Source organism: Amblyomma americanum, chromosome 4 (genome assembly GCF_052857255.1).
Source record: "Amblyomma americanum isolate KBUSLIRL-KWMA chromosome 4, ASM5285725v1, whole genome shotgun sequence".
In the NCBI taxonomy this organism is placed as follows: domain Eukaryota; kingdom Metazoa; phylum Arthropoda; class Arachnida; order Ixodida; family Ixodidae; genus Amblyomma; species Amblyomma americanum.
Window position 1 is genome coordinate 43,107,391 of NC_135500.1, and position 16,417 is coordinate 43,123,807.

A 16,417-nucleotide genomic window follows, 5' to 3' on the forward strand; every position below is an offset into this window, starting at 1 on the left:
ACACTCAGCAAACATTTTCCCATACTAATCACAGACCTCTGACTCTTCATCCACTTTCATGCATGGTTTTCCCAGTATTTTAGGGGGAGAAAACAGCAGCCTAGCTTAGCGAAAAAAAAATCTTCAGATCGTGCAATTCAATGAGATTTGAGAAGCAAGCAGAGCAGCCGCTTGGAGTATTTGTGAAAGTCCCTTCCTCTTCTAAAGTTGATGAGTAATAATTTCACAACGCTTGAAAGCAGTTTCAGCACAAAAAGTACATTTAGATTTCACTTGGGTATCCAAATTGATGTGCGCACACCACCACATCACCTTGAGAGTGTGCCTCGTATGCATGCTTTCATGATTCGATTCTGTGCTTCGACAGTCTTCAAAACAGCCACTTCAACAGGCAGCAGGCTTTTACAGGTTCACGGACTATATAACCAGCTCACGTGGTCTTTGCAAAGCACCAGATTCCTATCCAAAAAATTATTTCTGTTGCTAGCAGCAGCAAATCTTGTCATCCAGTGGACCTCATGCAAAATCCTGCAAGCAAGCTCTTCAACAAATCTGAATTCATCCAAACAAGATACAAGATACCCAGTTATGTTTTAAGTGATTACAAAGCGAGAGTACACGAAGTCCGGTCCTTGCAATACCCATCTCATACTTCCTGTCCACACCACCTTATAGGCTTGCCTCCACATACATAGTTCTGCCACATTGGCTCAGTCAACTACGTAATATATGAAAGTCCATAAGTGAAATTTTGCACAATTTTCAGTAATTTTAATGAGAACACAGTGAAATCTGAGCAGCCATTCAGTGGCAGTCACTAATGCAGTAATGAAGGCAGTCTTCAAGGAACTCTTTGTAACAGCGTAACTCTGCCAAGACAACCCCATGCAGTTCATGAGTGAACCCTACAGCACAAGAGTGGCAAAATATTCCTTGGTTGTAAGCCAGCATCCTGCTACCACCGGACAGTGTGTTCCTTTACCAGTCACAGCATTAAGATAGAGAGAAATGTGTCCCTATTTCCGTCATTAGGCCTGACCACAGCTCCAACCTGGCATTTTAAACACTGTTCGTTGCCACTATCACTGTATTTAACACCCAAGGCGATGCTTTGGCTCAGCTTTTAAAAAGCTGGTTCAGAATACACCAGTGACAGTGCAACATGGCATCACAGGAATGGATAAGCTGGTGCACCAACTTGAAAAAACTGAGATCAAACAACTTCGCTCGTCTTTATTACCAATGAATATATGAAGTTCCAGACATTACAAGCAGAAACGTCTGACTATGAATAATGCTTTTTCATAGGCTCATACAAAAGGTCACTACGAGACCATTGTCCATTAGTTCCTACCGTAGGCAGTGCTTTTCCATACGACCTCTGGACAGTGACACCATACGACCTCCCTTGATCATTAAGTAGATGTTTTTCTGGTGGGCATTAAAGTAGGCTTTAATGTATCCCAATTAAATATGTCACAAGTTGGCTGCACCTCCTTTCATACTTTTCCAAGGGTTTAGGGCTAATGATGGGTTTCTCCACTAATACGTTATGCTTCTGCATAAGTGCAAGGCCTAGGACCACTCGTGCCAGCTTGACATGGAAATGAAAGTCACTGTGTTTTTGCAATTTGACACACAACCCATGATGCTACACTGCTCTCATGAAAGGGAAGTTACTGCATGGCTTGCCACGCAATGCATGCAAAGAAAGCAAAGCTAATTTTGCACTTGATGCAGGCAAGAGTTTCAGCCAGTATTGACCTCTCCTTTTTTCTTCTTTGCAATAACCTAAATGTGGAGATGGATGTCTCAACTCTGTAAAATGCAGCTGTTTCTCCTACTACTAGGCTGAGAGCACCAATAGCATGCAAACATCAAAATTATCGCCTTTTACAAAGGTTCCCAGGCTGCACAGTGGAGCCTTGGTAACATCCCTGGCAATTAAAAATTTAGCTGAAGGGGAAAGTTCTCCTCCAGAACTACGTAGTGACACCACAGCAGCCCAGAGGTACAGTAGAACCTCATTAAAATGTAGTTCATATGCTCAAAGCTATGAGTAACAAAGATGTCCCACAGAGTTATGCAGTTTTTCTTGGTAGTGTTCATAATTCTGTCAGATTCTGCTCGCAGGGTAAGTTTATTGAACAATAAAAGGTGCGCTAGCATACAAGAGGGGCCAAGTCCTGGGACACAGAGAGAAGCACAGCTGAGTGAGTAGCTTGTCCACAGTGTAAGAGTGCAATCAGCATCCAAAAAGCAACAACGGTGACAACAAATAGGTCCCAGCTGCTTTTACCCTTACCACCGTCGGACTGGATATGTTGCAAGATTCTTCTGCTCTTTTTGTACTAAGGACAACACAAATGTGCACAGAACCCTACAACCAGTAAAAAGAGCTCCTCAGAGCTCGCACCAATAAGTGCTGACTGACCTTTTAGATCAGTGAAAGTGTCAGCACCTGTATACTTCATCCGTGAGTAACATTTCTGAGAATCTCAAGTGGTTTTCGAAGATACATCTTCCCACATCGTATGGTGAATCTTTTTCCTGTGTTAAAAAAAAATGTCAGTAGATTTGGGTAATTAGGCCAAATGTGCTTATGTGCGCTAGCATGATGCGTTCCAGTGCTGCACTGCTCTGCTAGGTTAAGGCAGTTGGTGCGTGTGTTCTTTCATGCAGAAGTGGAAGGACGACATGGCAACACCTGCTATGGCACCTGCCTTGTGCCACTGTGCCATTGATCACTTGCCCACCGGCAACACCTTGGCAAGTAAGCCACCCGGTGGGCAGGTGAGCAGCAGCGCAATGGCGTAAGGCAGGTGCAATGGCAGGTGTTGCCATCAGCAGCACTTGGGTTGGGTTGCGACCCAGGTTGCTTTTCCCGAGCAGCCTCATGATTAAATGAGCTGCTGCCTGACATGGTGGGCAGGTAGCCCACCACCCAGTGGGCAGGTGAGCAGCTTGCCACAAATCCAGCTTCATTCAAACAAACAACGCCCAAATGCGGGGAATGGCCACTATAAGTGCTAGTGCACTAAAAAACTTATCAATAAGGTTCTATTGCAATCCTGGTGGCCTAGAATCATTTATAAAAGAATAGCCAATATATTAGTGGACTGAGCATTCTGCTTTCAATACTGATTAATGCATGTCACTTGAAACCGTACTACAGGCAAACTTTATTTTCACCTTCTCTCTGCACTAAAAGGAATGACTCTGTGTTCAGAGTTGATGCACAAGACCAATGACAGTGCACCATCTGATGAGGTAGTTCACATTTGTACTGTATGATGACAGAAACCTTATATAAGCACATAAAATGTCTGCGAGCCAAGTGTAACATGGAATGCATTCATTACATCTGCATACAGTACACATTCTCTGCAAAACAAATTGTAAGTAAAAAGTATGGTGACATTATCAAAGGGCATGTATGTTCCTAACAGCTGCTAAACAGAGCAGTGCAAATTCGTTCTTGTGGAGGTTAAACCTAAACACAACAAAATTTGCGGGACCTCACACGTGCATCAAATAAAAAAAAAAATGGAACAGATTTTGTGGGCGTCGACTTTGCACATGGTGCTCTGGCTGTGTGGCTTAGGACAAAACAGTAGACACTGGCAAAAAAAAAAAGAAAGTGTGGGGCTGGAGCAGCATACGCTCCCCAAACAAGTACAACAATTTCAATGCACACACAACTTTGGTCAAATAGTGACTGAACCTCCCAGGTTCTTCAACAGCAACCAAACTGGGCGCAATGTCTTTTCACAAAAAAGGATCATATTTATCATCGCCTAATGCAAACATGCTGTTGGTGGTTGAAAGAAATGTGATCAGGAGCCAACCACCCAGGGTTCATAGTGACGGATGAGGCTGACTTCAGCCCCGGCACAAATTAAGATTTGTCTGGCAAGACATATCATTATGAAGGGTAGCATCAGAATACTGCATAAAGCTGTGAATCACTGCACCAAGCTTCGACACACACATGAACTTTCTTTGTTGAAATTTGGCCATTTGCATAGACACCCGCACAGTTGCTTTGCTTGGCAGCTCCGGCAAAGAGACACTAAGCATATCATTCACATCACTGAGGTTGGGAGAAGACATTAACAGAATTAACAATGCCTTGCCAAAGTGGAGACAAAACTAAGAGCTGCAGACAGCCGCCTCCCGTGTCGACTCAGGCTTTCAGGAACAATTTGGCACACAGACAATGACTGCATGAGGTCGAGCTCGGCGCTTAGTTCTGCTCTGTCCTCTACTCGCGGGTTTTGGCTTCGAACCAGTGGAAATGCGAAGCTGAGCAGAGCTTCCGGTTTGACCTCAGACAAGCTGCAGCTGCCTGCCAGAATTTTGTTGTCACCCTGCGGATTGGAGAACTTGTTGCACACAGCTTCTGGCTGTGCTCCGCACAAGTGGTCGTCAGGAGGCAGATTCTCACCTTCCGTCGACAAAGACTCAGTGCTGAGCCCACCTTTCACTTCCACTTCAGAAGCCAACGAGCTATATTTGGACGGTGAATTCTCAACGGCCACAAGGGGATGCATGTTAGAGGGATGCACAGGGTGATCTCTGGGCAGCAGTGATGCAGACACCATGCAGGCCTCATTTCTCTGGCTTGAAGATGCAGTGGTGGCTTTAGCAGCAGCCGCCACCCTCTGTCGCCGTTGCCGCTCCTGTTCAGCCTTCTTGCAATTTTTTTCAGCGCGGATGCCGCAAAAGGCGACGGGCTGTGGATGGTCCTTCAAGTGCGCCTCGAGCAAGTATGGCCGTGTGAACGTATTTGGGCAGAGGTGGCACTCAAAGGGCCGCTTGCCTGTGTGGCGCACCATATGGCGCTCCAAGGCACCGTTGCGAGCGAATCCACGATTGCACACATTGCAGTGGTATGGGCGGTCGCCGTCGTGGGCACGTTCATGGCGCAGGAGGTCGCTGCGGCCTGCAAAACTGGCCTGGCACGAGCGGCACTGGAAGGGCCGTTCACCCGTGTGGCGCCGTAGGTGATTCACAAGGTCGCTGTGGAAGTAGAAGGCCTGGGGGCATCGGTCGCACTGCATGGTGCGCATGCCCTCGTGGCGGCGTAGGTGGTCCACGAGTGTTTGCCTGCGAGAGCAGAGAAGACCCAGCCACAAGAGGAAATCAAGGCAATGCATTTCAACATTGAGAGTTTATTGAAGGAGATTTTGGTGATGAATATTAATTTCTTTGCATCTGGGAATGCATTGCTCGAGATCTAACAGTGCAATGTGGAATTCGCATATGCATAATTAAGTTGCCTATACATATTCCAGGGTGTGTGCAAAGGCAGTGATTACATCCACTTTTTTCATTAACATTACCTTATGTACACTTTTGGCAACAGTGGTACAAGATTTTTGACTGCATCGTGAAGTTGACCCTGCCGTTGCCGATGGCTGTGCTATTTTTGCTGCCACTGCCAATTTGCCCTCTTTGTCTACTTATAGCTTTCCAAGTCATTTTTGTTCCCTGCAGTGCATTTCTTATTGATTTGTTTCCTTCTTACACTGTATTAATATCCCCTGCTGTGGTCTAGCAATAAGAACAGCAGTATAGTAAATAAATAAATAAAATTTCTTTTCAAATCTTAGTTCTTAGGTTTCTTATGCACTGAACACTAATATGCTTTGCACAACAGAGCCTGCAGCATGAAGCACAGCCTCCAAAGTGCTTGCGGGCAGACAGCAACTGCTCGAATGCAGGATGTTGGGAACGAAACCCCAGATGCCAGAGCATGCCAGTCTCTCAGCTGAATAAATCAGCATCTAATATGTATGCCCGCAGTACTCTACAACCATTTCCAAATGTATTCAAAAGCTTCAGCATTTACTCGCTGTATTGCTAAGGCGCTTCTGGCTTAAAGTTCTACACTCACTCGTTCGCACATTTTGAGTGCGTACAACGGCACTACAATGTCTGTTGTCACCGTATTCACACCAGATGGACACTGACACCAGCACGACCAACAGCCGCATATCACTGTAGTGTGATGTGCTTTTCCAACCAACAACACAGACAAATCCGGTCAGTGAATAGGCACACTTCACGTCTTTCGCACATCGGCGTGATACATCTGCACTTGTCTCTACCTTCTCTGTACTAGGTATAAATGGCAGGAGCAGATACATTTTACCTACCTTCACTTCAGCACTCACCAGCGATACATGCTTTCCAAATTAAATTTTAATTGACGACAACCCCATTCCCCGACGAATAGGCCTAGCAAGTACACAGAATTTGTGTGGGCGATTTCGGTGATTGTGGAGAGCAAATTCACAAGTTTTAGCGAATGGAAACGAGCATGGAGTGTAGTTTTGGTAAGTGACCTGAAATTGACAATTACTCATATCACAGGATGTACATACAATGAATGGGAAACGCCGGTTTGACTTAGACTGCCAAGCAATGTTTTTAGCGGCCAGCAGCAGTTGTCAAGTTGCTTAAGGATAACAAAATTACAGTCGAACCCCGCTGCAACGAATGCCGCTTCAACGAAATATTTTCGATTCCCCTTCAGCTCGCCATAGAAAGTAATGGAACAAATTTCTCTTCACCATTTTTGGGGCACGTTTCTGCTTCAACGAAATGTTTGCTATGCGAAGCTGGGTTTAAAAATTTATCTTACAATAAAAAAAGCATATTGCCGCCCATCTGTGTACTTCCGTACGTCCACACTGCTTTATTTCACTAAACTTTCGCTGGAACCACTTTGTCCACTCATTCAAACGCACATGAAGACTGCCATTGCTTGGTGGTGATTACAATTGGGCTGGCTGCTTGCGACAAGCCACGGGTGCAAGCTCCCGTTTTCTTCCATGCCAGAGCCGCAACCAATCCATCGCCAAAGGACGCAGCAGCCTGGCAACAGCAGCATGCTTTTGCCCTATTTTTTTTTCACTCGTGCTTGTGCGCTGCATTCGATACAAGCATGGTGACTTTGTCTAGGGAGCGGAAGTTCCTTTCTCTTGAAGAGAAGAAAGGAATTATCAGCGCGGCATCCATCGGCAGGAAAAGGGAGATGTTGCAGCGGACTTGGGCATCTCACAGAGCACGCTGTCAACGATGCCCACCAAACGCTGTTCACTAAAAGGACGCATGGCAAGATGAACAAATTTTTTGAAAATAAATTATATTTTTGAACAGTGCCGTAAGATCTTAGCTTTTAGGGCTGATTTCGAAACAACAAAATTTCCGCTTCAACTAAATTTTTTGCGCATCTCGTGAGTTTCGCTGTAGCGAGGTTCGAGTGTATACTCTATTTCACACGTAGCAGTCAATGCTGCCATAGCTACCGTATTATGTCATGCACATGAGCACTAGCTGTTTGCACCTAGGAATGCAAACAAGAGTACTGGAGTGCAGTTGTCCTCATCAGTGCATTCCTAGAGAAATTTCGTGCCTATGCGGTAAATGCCCAATGGTGTACTATTACCTTCAAACATTCGATTGGCAAGTACATGAGCTATTTGCTACACAAACAGGCACCAGAAAAAAGTGAGCACCTGATATCAAAATCAACAATCATAGATCTGGAGCAGTCGCACGGCACAGCTGTGGGTGGGGCAAAATGGTGGCGACACGTATTGGTCGGTGCAGGCTGTGACATTTCGAAGGCATTAGATACTTTAGCTGGGCGTATGCAGTAAGTTTGTATACGCATTGCTCATTGCGTTGAGTGTGCTGTAAACAGTGCTTATATGACAATTTTAGTTGGCTGTGCCGTTAAGCACACATGCACACAGTGGCGCCATCTAGTGACAGAAATCAAAGTACATCAAACTGGGTTGAAAAAACTTTTATCAGAATTACTGATGACAAGTGTGGGTGCATTGAAAGCCTTCTCTTGTTCCAAGAAAACCACGCAAATAGAAGAAAATGTAAAAGCTGACAAAAAGCTGGGAGAACGACTTTGCCAGATGTCACTTTTTGAAGAAAACGTATAGACAAGCATCAGGCAGTTACGTCAACGAGATGCGGCGGCGCTGGCGTCACCAGTGACTTTCGTTGTGTAGGCAAAAAGCCGGACCGTCCGCAGTGGGTGTGCCACGCTTGCGTGTTTTTTGGGCATAATTTGCGCCGTGCCGATAAATTGTGGTGCGGTTGGCTGAGCCACAATGCAGAAGAGAGCGAGCGGCCCAAGTTTCCACAAGTTTATTGCAACCAGCTAGGTGCTAAAGCCACGGGCAGGGGCCGATCAAGGAACAGGACAAGTTCGGCGACACATCGGCTTCGCGGCTGCCATTGTGTTCCTGCACTGAAATCTAAACAGTAAGTTCGCGTCTCTTAATCTGAGTGACGAACAATGCAAGAATCAAGTAACGCCTGCAGCCCATTCACTTTGTCGTGCTCTCAGCATAGGCTTAGGCGCGATATTCCGTGTGTTTGTGATCGCAAGTTGAACGGAAGGGGCCATTTTCAGATGGTAATCAACCGGACAACGTCCTGACCTGCGCTTCGCGCAATAAGACAAAAAAGTGCTGCCGGTCGCCTTCAGCGTGCAGCATGCCGCTAAGTGCGTGACGTTTGAAGCAGCACCGAACTCTGGTAGTAGCAAGCGCTACGTGTAGTTTCTCTCTACAGTCGCCGACTGATTTTTCGGACTCGAAGGGACCCGAAAAATGGTCTGAATAATCGAACAGTCCGTAAAATCCGTGAAGTAATAAAAATCAGTTTATTGAGACGAAATCAGCTTAAAAATGTCACTGATTTTACCTTGCAGCAAATTTCTCTTTCTGGCGACGAATTGCACCTGTATTTGTGCCAAAGTTGTGCTTTTACTGTACACGCTAGTTAGTTGGTATACTTCCCACGCTTCTTTGACGAACCCGGCGGGTTATGTTGTCCACAACCCAAGTGCGCACCACACCGCTCGTCAAACACACGCAAAGATAAGGCACTTTTCGTTCAAAGCGACGGAACCGCCAGACACAATCACAAAACGGCGAACGGATGTAACTTCGTGAAGACTGAGCGCCACTCGGTCAACGCGGTCAGAGAAACCCAAGTGACAAAACAGCGAACGTATGAGACCACCAGCCGCGGTGGCTCAGTGGTTAGCGCACTCGGCTACTGATCCGGAGTACCCGGGTTGGAACCCGACCGCAGTGGCCGCATTTCAATGGAAGCGAAACGCAAAGGCACCCGTGTGCTGTGCGATGTCAGTGCATGTTAAAGAACACAAGGTGGTCGAAACTATTCCGGAGCCCTCCATTACGGCACCTCTTTCTTCTCTCAGTCCCTTTTTCATCCCTTCCAGCCGGGATGTGAGATAGCTCCTGCACAATTTCCTTCCCCCTACAACCAATCTTCAACGTAGGGGACAAGTGATAACTGCCCACGATAACGTCGGCGACAAAAGCAAGTTGACGGCGATGACAATCCGGCTGCCACCTCGAAGTGTCAGAGATCGCAGGGACCTCTACTGGCAACAATGAGGTACCGAAAGTATGTCAATCCAACTGCAACTGCAGCGTAAATCTACATCAATCCAAGATGGCGCCTTTTGCGCCGGCGAAAAGACGATAAGATGGCCGATTTTGGTCCACAGGTGACTGAAATAAGTCTGAAGAATCGAACTTTCGGACTTTTGGAGCCCGAAATATCCGCCGCGGATATGTATGCGCTTCTATGGGGTGACTGATGGTGCCTCATCGAGGTCCGAAATATCCTACAAGTCCGAATTACCCATCGGCTACTGTATTTACATTTTCGCAACCTTCAATAAGTGTGATGTTTCAAAATCGTTACGACGACGCTAGGATCTCGGCAGAGTCTCAGTGTTATTTCTGAGATTATTTGAATTTTTCCATTGTAGATCGATCAGAACCGGGCGAACACAGCAAATACCACATTAAAAAACCACTGTAATCAAGAAGAATGCGTGTACATTAATATAAATTCTAAAATAAGAAGCAAAATGATTTATTTACACCTTAGCAGAGTGTTTGTAAATCTCGTCTGGAGTTCAAGGAAAACGTCTATGCATGCACTTGTACAACTGTCGGATCACATTGCCTTATTCGAAGCAGCTATGGGACTTAAGTGTTCAGTAATTTCCATGGTCTACGGAATGAAGCGGCTCGGCGAAAATAGGAAGCACATCAAAGGTTTGTCATGTGAATAGGCTACTTCGCATCATGCATCACGTCGGCCTATCTTCCACTAGCAATCGGGTATGCTGTATCGGCAGAAAAGTTGAGAACTGTGGACAACAAGTTTCTCCCCATACCTCGCGCTTTCACCAACCGTAGCCGCGCTGCTACTTACCACCAACTAGGAAAGGAGAAGCACCTGATGCTAGCGCTCTGACTACTAATTCCATCTGGAAAACAGGTTGAAAAAGGGCAGAAGCCAGAAGCGACGTGCACGCCTTCAAAAATCCGCATGGCGAGCTGGCTTCAAAGGCAGCATCACTTGGCGCAATGTAGGCATGCTGCATTTTTGCCTACACCCCGCATCGCTGCTGACCGCAGCGCCACCCTTGTTTACAAACATTACACTTGTCTATACTGCATATATAGTCTGCAGTGAAGCTCCACCCACATTCAGGACCACCGCACAGAATTCTTCCACGACAAAAAAGTAGTCGGTAATTAAAAATTTTCTTGTTACCTGCACAAAGAAACTAATCACAAGAAAAAAATTACAAGCTCTAGGATTTTGATACCTGCCTCGTTTAATAAAGTCAAACATTAGGCCAATTTCGATTACTGCTGTGATTGGCTAGCAGAATAATACAGGACGCCGTGGACCATGGCCCAGTGTTAGCAACTGCTGTTTTTAATGTTGTATCCTACTATAGTTAGGCTTAAGGGGGATGCAGGTCTTAAACTGGTTTTTTAATTTATCATAGAATTTTCATTAAAATCATATTTGGACGTAGAGTCCAAATAAGCTATTAGAATTTGAATAGCACAATTAGAATTTAAGTTGGAGCCAGTTTTGTAACTTTAACCAGGCGCTTCATTACAGGCAATTAGCCAAAAAATGTTTACAAATTATATGAAATATTTGCAGATATGTACCACCCTAGATAAGCCTTGTGCGGTGGTGCTAGTTTTACACTTGCCTGAGTGAAAACACATTGGTAAAAAATCTATGAATAGAACATACAAAATAAATTGGCTGGTAATTTAGGAAAGCAACTAATTAAATTTAAACCACAGTGTAAAAGCCAGTAACAATAGCATCCCCGAACAGCTCTACTCTTCCTGAATAAATTGATAGCAAACTCATTTCAATACCCAAATCAAACCAGAGAAAAAGCCCGCAAAGCAGAGACTATTTGTAAAATCATAAACACATGAACAGAAATCAAGTAGCTGGAAAACGGCTGTGGCATCATCTGTGCTGCTCTGATGCCATAATTGAAAGGTGTCATACAAAAGTGCGCAAAACGAGCTTTGAATCAGTGGCAAAACGGCGGCAGCTGGGGAGCAGTTTCAGTACAGAGATAGCGTGAATTGAAATGTCATTACAAAGCTCGCACTTCGTTTTTCAGCCACGAGACGCTCAAAACATAATTCTTTTCTTGTTCTTTGGGATTTTTTGAAACTGAATATTTTGCTGAGATATAATTGGAAGTATATTTAGTACAAAAAAAACTGTTTTTCGCAATCAGTTTTTCCGCGACTTTTTTTTCTTTATCTCAAACTCGCGACACCCTTAAAGGTGCGCTAACAAATGTTCTGGAAAAGTTCGTTCTAACCTTTAGTTTCCGTTTTCAGTTTCTGTGGATAAATTGTCTCAGTCACAAAAAAACACAGCCATAGGTTATAAAAATACGCATCGCCTATTTGATTTCGTGAAACTCAACCTCACCGCCCTGCAATGGCCAATGAAAATCCTATAATCTCTGAAGACGAAGAAATTTTTATTACACTTTTTGGACACGCCATAAGTAACAGTTTAAAAAACTGTTACATATTTGTGGTTCGGAAAACATCATCATAATCATCAGCCTGACTAAGCCCACTGCAGGGCAAAGGCCTTTCCCATATCTCTCCAAATAACCCTGTCTTTTGCTAGCTGCGTCCACCCTATGACTGCAAACTTCTTAATTTCATTTGCCCACTGAACTTTGTGCCACACTATGCTACGCTTACCTTCTCTTGGAATCCACTCCGTTACCCTTAAGGACCAGCGGTTATCATGCCTTTGCATTACATGCCTGCCCAAGCTCATTTCATCCTCTTGATTTCAAATAGGATGTCATTAACCTGCATTTGTTCCCTCACCCACCCTGCCCACCTCCTGTCTCTTAACGTTACACCTATCATTTTTCTTTCCAAGGCTCGTTGCATGGTCCTTAACTTAAGCTGAACCCTTTTTGTTAGCCTTTACGTTTTTGCACCAGAGGTGAGTACCAGTAAGATACAGCTGTTGTACGCTTTTCTCTTCAGGGATATTGGTAAACTGCCATTCATGATGTGAGCGAACCTGCCATGTGCGCTCCACCTCATTCTTTTCTTTCTAGTTATTTCCCTCTCATAATCTGGATCAGCTGTCATTACCTGCCCTTTACCACTTCCAGCACATTGCTGACAATTGTGAACTGTTGTTCCCTAGCTAGACTGTTCAACATTACTTTGGTTTTCTGCATAATAATTTTTAGACCAACCGTTCTGCTCTACCTGTCTAACTCATTCATCATGATTTGCAGTTCCCCTCCTGACTGACTCAGCAAGGCAATGTCATCAGCAAATCTCAGATTATTTAGGTATTCTCCATTAACTTTTATCTCCAACTGTTCCCAATTCAGGCCTCAGAATACCTCCTGTAAACAGGCGGTGAATAGCATTGGCGAGATCGTGCTTCCTTGCCTGACTCCCTTTCTTATTGAAATTTTATTGCTGACTTTATGGAGGACTATCGTAGCTTTGCAGTTGCTATAGACATCTTCCAGTATTTTGACATAAAGCTCTTCTACAGCGATTTCGCAATGCCTGTATGACTGCCGAGGTTTCCATTGAGTCAAATGCTTTCTCATAATCAATGCAGGCTATATATAGAGGCTGGTTATATTTCGCGCATTTCTCTATAACCTGATTGATAGCGTGCATATGATCTACTAATATCCTTTACGAAAGCCTGCCTGATCACTTGGTCGATTAAAGTTTTAGGTGCCCTGACTCTATTACCGATTACCGTAGTAAATACCTTGTAGGCAAAGGACAGTAAGCTGACCAGTCTGTAATTTTTCAAGGCCTTGGCATCTCCTTTCTTATGAATCAAGACAATGTTTGCATTTTCCAAACTTCTGGTACGGTCGAGGTCAAAAGGCATTGCATATACAAGGTGGCTAGTTTTTCTAGCACAATGTCCCCTCCATCCTTCAACAGAACTGCTGTCACCTGATCCTCACCAGTTGGTTTTCCCCTTTGCATTGCTCCTAAGGCTTTCTTTAATTTCTCTTTCGTTACTCGCGGGATGACGCATTGCTGAGCGCTAGTGTCTCTATGCGAAGGAATGCGCTAAAAGCAGCACAAGAAGACAACACTTCTTGTGCCGCTTTTATCGCATTCCTTCGCATAATGATCAACCAACTGGCCCTGGTAATAGCTTTGCTATCTACAGTCTCTCTCATGAACGTTCTGATTACAATGGCTATTGTATAGATTTGTGTTGAACTCCTTGGCTACCTTAACTATCTTATCTATATTGCCATTGACATTGCCCTCTTTGTCTCTTAACGCATACATCTGGTTTTTACCTTTGCCTGGTTTCCTCTTCGCCGCTTTTAGGCTACCTCCGTTCTTTAGAGCATGCTCGGTTCTCTCCATATTAAACTTCCTTATGTCGGCTACCTTGCACTTATTTCTTAACTTCGATAGGTCTGCTAGTTCTATTTTGTCTGTAGGGTTAGACGCCCTCAAGCTTTGCCGTTTCTTAAACAGATCTTTCGTCTCCTGAGATAGCTTGCCAGTAACCTGTTGAACCGTCCTACCACCTACTTCTACTGCGCACTCCGTAATGATAGCTATAAGATTATCGTCATTGTGTGAACATTAAAATCGTCTTACTCAGTTGAAGCTGAACATCTGTTCTGTAGCGATATCCTGAATTCCTGCATTTTCCTTCTTACCGCTAACTCATTAATGAACTTCCTCTTTGTGATGTGCACACGCAATCATCGGGTTATTTTCTAACGCGCCGCGTCCACAGTGGTGAGTCGATAGCGGAGCGCTGTGCGTGCCAGCCCTGCGTTGCGTGTGAGCGCGTGCGAATGGTGTGTGCGAGGCGACGGCGACAAAGAGCGTGGCGAGCGTGATGAGTGAAGAGTGACTTGTCAGAAAACTGAGGCGTGAAGGGAGACACAGCACAGTGGAGGCCGTGTCATTCAAGCGTGGAGGTGGCAGCCGTCGGACGCTGGGTCTGTGCTGCTGTGGACCTCCCTTGGATCACCGATGCAAGCCTCCTGCGTTCTTTGCAAGCATGGAGGTGGCAGCCGATGGACTGAGGGTCCGTGTTGCCAAAAGGAACTCTTGGATAGCCTGCTTTGAGCCTCTGGCGTTTCGTGATGCCGTCGACGGGACCTGGCTACGGTTTTCGTGCAGCTACCAAGTTCTTCGATCTGTTGACGGGAGACCAGTGGCGTCTCCCTGTGTTCCTCTCCGCTCCTACTACCACCTGGCTCCCTTCCGCCGCTTCCTTCTACACAATGCCAGCAATGCGTGGCACTACATCGACCTGTGCTCACCCTGTCTGCAAGGCATACCCGCTTCACCTGGGATGCTGAGCACCTGGTGAACTCTTTCCTTTTATTCTTTTGTTTTCTTTGATCTCTTTTGATTTCTTGTCCTCTTCACCTGCACGCGATAGCATTTGGAAAGTCGGGGACGCGCTACCAATTCGCGACAGTCTTCGCTAGCTTCTTCCGTTCCCTCTTCAAGTCTAAGCTAATTCGAGACCTTGTAGCAGCAGCGGCCTTACACAGCATGAGCGGCACCAGCCGCTGAAGATGATGATGCCAAATTGAGGTCCCTCCTCGTGCCAGTGTCACGTGCCGTTCGGTTCTCTCCGTCTGGATCAAAGCATCATATACTTTAACATTTGAGCCAATAAATCAACCATTGCCTTCATCGCGCCAGCCCCATACTTATTGTTGTGACAAATTGGTGACTTCGGACTTCTGCTGTAACACCCGCTGCCAACATGGCCAACGCCGACGACGACGACTCCACTATGCCCGGTGACGGACCCTTCAGCGCCATCTCTGCGCTGTCCCTTCGCCTTCCTCAGTTCTCGGCGGCCAATCCTCAGCTCTGGCTTGCCCAAGTGAACAGCCAGTTCCCTATTTGCCGCATCACCTCACAAATGTATAAGTTTCATCACGTCGCTACTGTCTGAGATTGCCGTCAAAGTCCGCGACCTCCTTATAACTCCGTCCACCTCAGCCCTGTTTGGCACGTTGAATGCTGAGCTCATTAAGCGAACAGCCGCCTTGGAAAATTGTCGCCTGCAGAAGCTCATCTCCTCCAAAGAAATGGGGGACCGCAAACCTCCACAGTTGCTGGGGCGACTCCAGAAGCTCCCAGGCGAAAAGGCTGCTACCTTCGACTAAGCTTTCCTGCATGAGTTTTTCCTTCAGCACTTAACGTCTTCGCTCCACACGGTGCTCGTGCCCGCCCAGGAATTGTCTTTGGAGAAGCTCGCTAAGCTGGCAGACTCCACCATGGACGTTTCCTACTCCGCAATTTCTCTCTGAGCAGTCTCGCAGCCTAACACCTCGCCATCATCTCTTCCCTCGTGTATATTCAGGGCCTCCATGACGAATTATACACCCAGATTACACGTCTCTTAGGCCAGATCACCGTACTGTCGACTTCCTGTGCTCACTCGCCTTCCCGTCGCCAAACCTCACCTCGCCGACGTAACGTTACACCACTCCTTCAGGCCAGCGAGTGCTGGTATCACTGCACTTTCAGCGAAGCAACGTGTCAGTGTACCCCTCCCTGTCGCTTCCAGGTAACTTCCCATGACACCACTAGAAGCAGCAAGTGGTGTCACCCCAGAGACCAGCTGCTTAATCTTCATTTGCGACCACATCTCGGGCGTCCGTTTTCTCGTCGACACCGAAGCAGAGGCGAGCATCCTCCCCTGCAGCATTACATCCCCTTCTCACCGCACTGGCCCATCGCTACAAGCCGCAAACCTCACCTCCATCGCTACGCACGGCGAACATGCTCTCACATTAAATTCGGGTCTCCGACGTGCTTTCCGATTGGTTTTCCTCGTCGCGGATGTATGCTACCCAATCCTTGGAGCTGATTTCTTGTGCCACTACAGTCTGCTGGTCAACATGCACAGCAAGTGTCTCGTGGACACCGCGACGAACCTCACTGTTCAGAACCTGTCTTCAAGAACCACTTGATAGTATGACCAACCCACACCA

General features: G+C 46.0%; 1 protein-coding gene across 7 annotated transcripts in view; it reads right to left on the reverse strand.

The window, feature by feature from the left end:
* Positions 1–1,213: 1,213 nt before the first annotated feature.
* The window catches only part of LOC144127912 (uncharacterized), an 89,919-nt gene continuing 74,715 nt past the window's right edge, over positions 1,214–16,417 (reverse strand). For 5 of the 7 annotated variants that reach the window (XM_077660903.1, XM_077660899.1, XM_077660900.1 and 2 more), the window contains one exon: positions 1,214–5,109. In XM_077660903.1, coding sequence (XP_077517029.1) covers positions 4,122–5,109 — 988 coding nt within the window. In that variant the 3' untranslated portion in view covers positions 1,214–4,121. The remainder of the gene's footprint in view (positions 5,110–16,417) is intronic. The other 2 variants (XR_013313615.1, XR_013313616.1) reach the window with 1 other exon arrangement.